The sequence below is a fragment of the Rhagoletis pomonella genome, unplaced genomic scaffold (assembly GCF_013731165.1).
Source record: "Rhagoletis pomonella isolate Grant_MI unplaced genomic scaffold, Rhpom_1.0 Rhpom_scaffold_00002, whole genome shotgun sequence".
Classification (NCBI taxonomy): domain Eukaryota; kingdom Metazoa; phylum Arthropoda; class Insecta; order Diptera; family Tephritidae; genus Rhagoletis; species Rhagoletis pomonella.
The window spans coordinates 86,357,475-86,367,200 of record NW_023458556.1 but is presented as its reverse complement, the minus strand read 5'-3'; the positions used below and the strand labels follow the sequence as shown (position 1 = coordinate 86,367,200).

Below are 9,726 nucleotides of genomic sequence, written 5' to 3'. Positions count from 1 at the left end.
TACAATCATAGAACATGATATATTCAAGAAGTTGCAACTGAAAGGTGAAGAATCCGAGCTTCGGTTGCGTTGGACTGATGGTTCTGTTCGTGTTGAGGAAAACTCCGCGCTAGTCAATTTGCAAGTGTCAGCTCAAGCAAAAATTAAAGTGTATACGTTGCGCGACGTACGGACAGTCGACAAGCTTGACTTGCCTCCGCAAACTTTGGTAATGCCAGAACTCTCGCAAAAATATAAACATCTCAGAGGGCTGCCAGTACAGTCATACAAATATGTGGTACCTTAAATGATAATAGGCTTAAGTAACAAGCACGTAGCAATGCCCATGAAGTTCAGGGAGGGCAAGATCGATGAGCCAGCTGCAACGAAAACTCGTCTGGGATTGACAATCTACGGTGTTTTAAAATATAGCGAACAAAACCTACGCGATGATTTGCAGTTACACATATGTGAATGCGACGATGACTTAGCTATCCAGAAGCTTCTAATTGAAAGCATGAAACATGAAAGCGCAGATATACAAACCCAACCATGCGATTTAAAATATGAGAATGATAAAAATCGACTTGCCAAATACGTCGAATGCACCGGCGACCATTTTACGACTAAGCTACTCTGGCGTTCACGTAACATATCACTGCCAGACAATTACGAGGTGGCAAAGCGTCGACTTGAGTGCTTTGAGAAGAAGCTCAACCAGGATTCTGGCTTTAAAGAGAATGTAATCGCGGACATACATGGCATGAAGGAAAGGCAGTACATTCGCAAGCTGAATGAATGTGAAGTCTATATGGATTATAAGCGTAAATGGTATTTACCTATATTTTCGGTTAGAAATCCCAACAAGCCAAAAAAGACAAGATTGGTTTGGGATGGTACTGCGGTCTACAAAGGATTTTCTCTAAACGGATGCCTGGAGAAAGGACTTGATTTATTAAGACCGCTCACGAATATCACAATTTTCGCATCGGTAAGATCGGCATCTGTGCGGATATCTGTGAAATGTTTCACAGAGTCAGTGCAGACGAGGAGGATCAGCATGCACAAAGATTCCTTTGGCGTGATTGCGATGATTCTCGAGCGCCAGATGTCTACGTCCTGAAGGTTATGTCATTCGAAACCAGCTGCTCACCATCAATCGCGCAGTACGTAAGAGTTAAAAACGCGGAAGAGTCTTTACAGGAGTTTCCGAGGGCTTCCAAGTCAATAATTGAACGAGATTACGTGGATGACATGTTGGACAGCGCTGATAGTCCACAAGAAGCCATCCAGCTGGCCAGAAATGTAAAGGAGGTGCATAAACGCGGTAACTTTCACATCAGAGGTTGGGTCTCAAACTGCGCCAAGGTAGTTCACGATCTCGGCGAGACTGAACCTATAAACCATTTCTGTAAAGCGCGGAAAACAATCGACCAAGTGGTAGAACCAGAAAAGGTTCTCGGGTTGTGGTGGCAAACGAGCAACGACATTTAACACGAAGTTTACCAAGGCAAGCAATGAAATCTTAAGAGCCGAAAGAATACCGACAAAGAGGGAACTACTCCGACTGCTGATGTCAATATATGACCCACAAGGATTTCTGTCGTTTTATACGATTCGCATACGAATATTGTTGCAAGACGTATGGAGAAGTGGTATTAATTGGGATGACACAATTCCTGAGGAATTTGCATGCAGATGGAAACAATGGCTCTCATTATTTAAGCATGTCGCGAGGTGAAAATTCCGAGATGTTACTTTGGCAGCTTTAAAAACGATGATTGTAAAGTCGAACTACATGTTTTCGTGGAAGCAAGCGAGTCTGCAAGTGCAGCTGTGGCCTATTTCAGCATTTTGAACGATCTCGGAATTCAAGTGGCTCTAGTCAGCTCCAAGACTAAGGTTGCGCCTTTGCGCGCAATATCAATACCGCGAATGGAATTGACCGCAGCAGTTCCAGGATTACGCCTAGTAAATGCGATTGTTAAAGGGCATGACTTCGCAATTCACAATACACATTTTTACACAGATTCAAAAACAATACTGACTTCGCTGCGTTCCGATCCACGTAAATACAAACAATTCGTAATGTTCAGGGTAGCTGAAATACAAGAAAATAGCGACATATCAAAATGGCATTTCGTGACCACCAAACAAAACGCAGCGGATGCAGAAACCAAATGGAAAAATTCAAATGAATTTGCTCCAACCAATCCATGGTTCACCGGTCCGGATTTTTTACGGCTACCACATGAAAAGTGGCCAAAGTATGAGTCTGTTGCGTGCAAGATTAATTCTGCGAAGGAAGAAGAGAATCTATGGTTACAATGTGCAGTTTAATTCAACGTTAAGCCTAGCATTGATGTTAACAAATTTTCCAAATGGGAACGTTTGGAGAGATGTGTAGCCTACGTAAGGCGTTTTATCGAAAACTGCAGGAATAAGTGGCGTCTACAAGTTAATCCGTCGTCCAAGCCAGCCAACCTGACCGCCGACGAGCTTCTCTGGAGCCGCCGTTTCCTCTACCGCCTTGCTCAAGCCGATGCGTACCACCACGATATCATTCTAGTTCGCTAAGAAAGCTATCACCATTTCTCGACGATGACGAAATAGTTCGTATGCGCAGCCGCCTGGAAAGGGCTCCCATAGAAGATGCGGCAAAAAACCAAGTCATTTTGCCAAAAACTCACAAGATCACACAGCTTATAATTGATTGGTACCACCGAAAATACCAGCATGTCGTCCATGACACGGTCCTCAATGAAATATTTCAGCGATTTTACATCCCGAGCTTACGTCGAACTCTGCGATGTTTACGCCTAAACTGTATGTCCTGCAAGTTGCGCAACGCAAACCCGCATCCGCCTGAAATGGGACCACTTCCTGAAGGACGTTTGGCGCCATATACGAGACAATTTTTTTATGTGGGTTTTGATTTCTTCGGCCCGTTCTTCGTGACAATTGGAAGGCGCACAGATAAAAGATACGCGGGTTATTTACCTGTATGACCTGCCGCGCCATCCACATCGAAGTGGCACACTCACTCAGCATGAACTCCTGTGTAATGGTGATACGAAATTTCATTTCCAGAAGAGGTCAACCCATAGAAATATTCAGCGACAATGGTACTAACCTGGTTTCAGCTGAGAACGAGTTACGTAAAGCCTACGCAGAACTGGATTTCTATACTCTACAGGCGAAACTAACAACCGCGGAATGCAAATGGACTTTTATTCCACCAGCAAGTCCTCACATGGGCGGCGCCTGGGAGCGATTGATACGCTCAGTAAAGAACGTAATGTACCACATCGTTACACCCGACACCAAGCTAACAGACGAGAAACTACATAATCTGCTTTTAGAAGTGGAAAGTATTGTCAACGGTCGTCCGCTTACTTACTTATCGTTGGACGCAGCCGACCAAGAAGCTTTAACGCCCAATCATTTTTTTCTGGGTAGCTCCTATGGCAGCAAACCACCAAGCAAATTCTGCTGAACAGACAAATATGTTAAAGGTTCCTGGCGCCACTCACAGTACCTAGCTGACATGTTTTGGAAACGATGGGTAGCCGAAGTGCTTCCAACTCTAACCAGAAGGTCAAAATGGTTCGACCATACACAACCAATCGAAAAGGATGACGTGGTAATCATCATAGACCCTAATCTTTCTCGACACGCCTGGCCAAAGGGTATTTTAACCAACGTATATACCTCCAAAGAGGGCCAAGTAAGAAGCGCTACTGTTCGCACATCGGCCGGCGAGTACCACCGTCCAGCTGCAAAGATAGCACTGCTAGACATCAGACGAAATAGCACCGACACTGTTGCCTAGATGAGGGTATTTTCTCCCATGGGTCGCAATACCGGGGGGAGAATGTGGCAACATCGTCTGGAAGGAAGGTGGCTACACAAAAATGCAACACTGTTTTGTGTATCAAGTGTCATCACTAGTTTTTTCTTTTAAAATCGAAAATTGATTAACCTACGATTGAAGTGAATCTTTACATACAAATAAAAACTAAGTTTTTTTAAACGTTTCGCTTGCTTAAAACATAGTACAAAATATAAGTTTCATTTGCATTGAGCAGCAGTGCTCTTAAAACTAGTTATTTATAACAATGTATGTACATACACAGACTTATTTCAGATGAAATACCTTAAAAGCCAGTTTCATGAAAACAATTTAAGTGAAAAATTATTTATTTCTGTCAGGTTCTACATTAAATTCAGTTAAAAAAAATAAATTTTCATTAAATTGCTTTCATGAAACTGGCTTTTAAGGTATATCGACAGGTTGTGATTTGAGATTTACCACTGCACAACTCAACCCTGGTGTCTCCGAATGCAGATTTAACGCATAATAATAATGGAAAATCACGTCCATTCTGCCAATCGTAATACACGAGAGTTCCATGTACTCAATGGTTCAATGGGTCGATTTAGTCTGACATTCACGGCACCTTTTCTTACTTGTCAATTTTTAGTAATAACTCGACCTCAGCACCACCTGGCAGCTCTTTTTTGCAATTGGACTGCCTTTACCGTTTCCAATACATTTTTCGAATATTCGTCAAATCGGATAAAAAAAAGATTTTTAGTAATAACTCAACTGCAGCGCCAACTGGCGGGGAATATTTTGAAACTAATCTATTCAGAGACCCACTCAAACACACACACAAAACTTTGTTAAAATCTCGCCAGCCGTTTAGGATTTCACTCATAAACATGCCTTCAGAAGAATTATATACACATTCAAAGATAAGTAAAAGTCAGTACGTTTGTACTTTGCCATGCTCTCTTTTCAAAGAGCGAATTTTTCTCCATGAGTATGGGATTGATTTCGTATATCTCCATACGAAGTTCCAGTACTGTACCATGAACACTTTCAGAGATATGCAGTATGAAATCTGGCTTGTACAGCAGGCGCCACGCCCTCTTTTCCAATAGCTCCATATTTTCTCCATGACTATACGATTAATTTCATATATCTCCACACCAAGTTCCAGTACTCTACCAAGAACAATTCTAGAGATATGAAATAAGAAAAATTCGACTTGTATGGGAGTTGCACCGCCGGTATAAAGTTCCAGTGCTCTACCATAAACACTTTCAGATATTTATTTATTTATTTATTTATTTAATAATAATCCAGAAATTATTACATTTCATAAAGATTACAACGACTTAAAAATAAGAAAAACAAACTAAGTAATTAATTCATTTAATATTGCTTTAAAACGGGTTTTCGAGTAAGAAAAGTCTAGAACAGAAGAATTTGAGAGCAAGTTGAATTCCTTTGGATCCCTGAGTATGGGAGCATTAGAAGCATATTGAGTTCTTACCTTCTCCAAGGAGAAAGATACGTGATTTCTCAAACACCTCTGAGGCACAGTGAAATGGATACGTCCAAGCAAGTATGGGCAGTCTATGACACCACGTACTAAGTTATCGACAAAAGTAAGGGAGAGAATAGACCACCTACAATCTAAAGACTTAAGATTAATAAGTAGACATCTACCACGGTAGGAGGGAATTGGGTGGACAAAATGCAGAGAATGAAGGGCAAAACGAAAAATTTTTTTTGGATTCGTTCTATTGATATGGCAAGCATAATAAGGTCTCCAAATTACGGCGGCATAGTCTAACTTGGAGCGCACCAGGGAGGTATAGAGTGACTTTAGGGTATACGGATCAGAAAAGTCTGAGCTGAAACGTCGAATAAAAGCCAACATAGAGTATGCTTTCAGTAGGGTTACCCAACTGAGAACCACCAATGTGGTAGGAAGTTGGGATAGGAGAGCGGGATTTAGTGAAGGTGACATGGTGATACTTATTATGAAAAATCCGGTTTATATGGGAGGTTCCAGGCCCCCTTTTCAAATAGTGCGAATTTTTATTCATAAGCATGCGATTGATTTCATATACATATGTATCTCCATACCAAGCTCCAGTGCTATACCAGGAGCATTTCCAGAGATATGCAGTGTGAAAAATTCATATTGTATTGGAGCTCCCACGCCCCTATGACAATAGCTCCAATTTTTCTCAAGAGTATTCAATTGATTTCATATATCTCCATACCCACTTCCAGTGCTGTACCATGAACACTTCCAGAGAAATGCAATATGAAAAATTTGTATTGTATGGGAGGGCTCACGCCCATTTACAATAGCTCCAATTTTTCTGCAAGCATATGCGATTGATCTTATATATCTCCACACCAAGTTCCAGTACTTTACCATGAATATTTCCAGAGATACGCAGTATGAAAAATTGGGTTTGTGTGGAAGGTGCCACGCCCCCTTTTCCAATAGCTCAAATTTTCCTCCAAGAGTATGCCATGGACTTCATATATCTCCATACCAAGTTCCAATACTTTACCATAAACTCTTCCAGAGATATGCAGTATGTAAATTCGGTTTGAAAGGGGGATGCCACGCCCCCTTTTGAAATAGGTCAAAGTTTTATCCAATAGTATGCGATCGATTTCATATACGTCAATACCCAGTTCCAGGACTCTTCCATGAACAGAGATATGCAGTATGAAATATTCGGTTTGTATGCAAGGTGCACGCCCCCTTTTCCAATAGGGGTATTCTCGAAGTCTTGTACGATGCACGAATTGCACGAAATGCAAAAATAGTATTCCAAATTTCGAAGAGTATGAGAGCACCCTATTGCAAAGTGGTAGCATGCATGGGTAGCAAGGAGCGAAATTATGTATCAACTACAATAACAAGAAACAGCAAAAAAAAATGAAGTGAGCGAGATGAGAGGAATGAGAGAAATATGCAGCAATTCCAACAACAAAACAACTAGCACAGGTTCGCATTTATTTTGCTATGCTATTTTGCAAAATATATACATGGGTTTCGACGTTGCATATTTTGCAGCGATAGGAAATGTTGTTTCTCATGTATTTTGTTGTTGTGTGTTTGCAAGTTATGCAATCCATGCAATCCGTGCTACGTGCAATGGCTTTGCAAGATTTGGAGAATACCCCTAATAGCTCAAATTTTCCTCCACGAGTATGCAATGGATTTCATATATCTCCATACCAAGTTCCATCACTTTTTCATGAACATTTTCAGAGGTATGCAGTATGAAAATTTAGGTTTATATGGGAGGTGCCACGCTCCAGAACTCCACCATGCACATTTCCAGATATATGGAGTATGAAAAATTCGGTTTTTATCGGAAGTTCCTCGCCCCTTTTGTATATCGATATTTTTGTTAGCGTATAACCATCCTTTGAACGACTGCAACAAGAGTCCGAAATTTCGAAAAAATCGGTTCAACCGTTCTCGGGGTTTGCGATATACATAGAATCTATGTATGTCATAGATGGATAAGAGTTGCTGCTTTTAATATTGCGCTCACTTAGTACGTACAAAAAAAACATAGCAGCAGGGTTTTTATGCGTAATTATATACATACATACATACATATGGAGGTCAAGGCTCTTGATATTGCTTCATATGTGTTGTAATGTTCTGAGTCAGGATCGGATGGCTCAAGACCGACCATACGTGTCACACCCTGCGAGAGGTGCCCCTGCTTTTACGGAATATGGCGGATCTAGAGAGGACAACTCGATAAAACCCGTAATTCCGAGTGTCATCCGTACCGTGCTTATGGGATGAATAGCACTACGTAAGTGTGGCTTATAACGGTGGCCTCCAGATACCTGGCGCCCTCTGGTTGTAAGAAGTCTTGCTTGGGATACTGGGGGCTATGTCCCAGCTAACATCCCTTCCCCCATACTCGTGGGATACACATGCAAAGTAACAAAAATTCAAATGAAAGGCCACAAGGAGCTGCACAGCTCCAAACAATGGCCAATGCTGGCCTTTCGACTTCTTTCGAAACAGAAACCATCGGTACAGAACTACTGGGGGCGCATAGTCCCTCGTATGATGTAGAGATGGTGGATACTAGCGTGAGACAGGATGCAAGTCCCGTCAGAACGCTATCTGATATCTCGCCGGGAGATGAGCAGAAGTTGATTGCCTCTCCGGTGAACAACTCATCTCACCAAGCTCGAGAGCGGTAGCGGCTTAGCGGAGCCGATCGGAAACGCCTCAAGCGGTACATAGAAAAGGGAATGAGCTATAAGCAGGCTAGAGAAAAAGCCAAAGAACCCGTTGGCCCACCACGGAGGGAAACAAATTCTCCAAAAAAAGACCTAGGTCTGATAGCTCCACCCCGCAGGGGCGATCCCCGAAGAAATTGGCCAAACCAGGTGAGGGATCTGCAGGGTACAGGCCAGCTGGTACTGCATCTGTGCCCACCGGTGAGGCAACTGTTCCCCATGCACCTGCAGATTGTCGCGGGGAGCCAGTTTCTTTTAGGGATGCACTGTGCGGAGTGAAGCTGGGTATAGTCCCAGAGGACTATCCAACCACAGTGTGGTCAACGGATGAGCTCAGAGCTATCTAAAATGCCATCCTCAGGGCGGTCAGGAGCAACACAGTTAGCGCTGTAAAGCCTATCTTCAAGGGTTGCACCTTTCACTCGGGATGGCTATCCATCAGTTGCATAGATGCTGCGACCGCGGGGTGGATACGGAACACTGTTCCAAAGCTGGCTCCATGGAAGGAGGCGAAGATGAAAGTGGTCGAGGAGGCAGAGACACCTCGCCGCATCATTCTTGTGGGACTCTTCCCGGAGCTGGACAGCTCTACCAGTGAGGATGCGTCAGTCAGTCTGCTTCAGGCACAGAATGACGGCCTGAGAATTCCGGACTGGCGCATTATGAATCGAGTACGCAGGTCAACAATGGCAGAAATCACCATTGCAGTTGACCCGCTATCAGCAGACAGGCTAAAGCACCGCGGGAACGTGGCAAACTATGGCTTTGGCGTAGTAGAACTTAGGGAGAAATCCAAACCGTCGATGCCCGTGGTAAATAAAGATGCCGCCGACGCCGATTACCCTAACTCGGAGGAGCAACCTTGCTGCTCCAAAGACGTCGTCGTAGCTCCCAGGCAGCTACCCACTGACACGCAAGTGCAGCAGAAGTCATCGGAGGTTGACACAGGTAGGGACCCAAGAGAGCTACACGTAATACACAAAGCTCCAACAACGCCTCCGAAAACAGCAACAACAACATGACCGACCCTACAACAGGTGCTGGAAGAAGCCCAAAAGAACGTCGGACCCATCGCATCCCCAAAGCCTGCAAAACGGCCACCACTACGAGGCAGCTCCAAAGCGGTTATTTCCAGCCGCAAAGGCAAGGGAGGTGCAAGGACGGTCGAAGAAGCGGTCTTGATGAAGGGCAACATGGGGAAGAAGGTGGCTGCTCGCGGCCGAAAAGACCGCAAATAATGGCACCTCACCACAAAAACTTCACAAATCCAAGGCACATTAAATGCCTCCAAGTGAACCTTCACCACGCTAAAGCAGCATCAGATGTTTTACATAGGAGGTTCACAAACGAAGGTTTAGGTGTAGCCTTCATCCAGGAACCCTGGATATTAAGAGGTGACGTCAACGGCCTTAATATAAAGGACGGTAAGACTATCTATGCCGCCAGCTGTCGCCCAAGAGCGGCGATGCTATTAAGTAACAACTAACGTTTCTCCCTCTTTCACAGTTCATTACGGCAGATCTCGTTGCGGTATGGGCCAAAATTCCGACTCCTAGGGGGGTGCAAGAGGCAGTACTTGCCTCCGCGTACTTCCCGGGTGAGGAGGAGATAGCCCCGACACCTGAAGTAAAGGCGCTTACTGATCACTGCCGGCG

General features: G+C 43.7%; 1 protein-coding gene across 1 annotated transcript; it reads left to right on the top strand.

Moving 5' to 3' along the window:
• Positions 1 to 319: 319 nt before the first annotated feature.
• On the top strand, positions 320 to 3,475 carry LOC118755652. Its single transcript, XM_036490481.1, has 4 exons — positions 320 to 865; positions 976 to 1,306; positions 1,706 to 2,246; positions 3,070 to 3,475. The coding sequence occupies exons 1-4, from the start codon at positions 320 to 322 to the stop codon at positions 3,473 to 3,475; spliced, it is 1,824 nt and encodes a 607-aa protein (XP_036346374.1).
• The last annotated feature ends 6,251 nt before the right edge of the window (positions 3,476 to 9,726 follow it).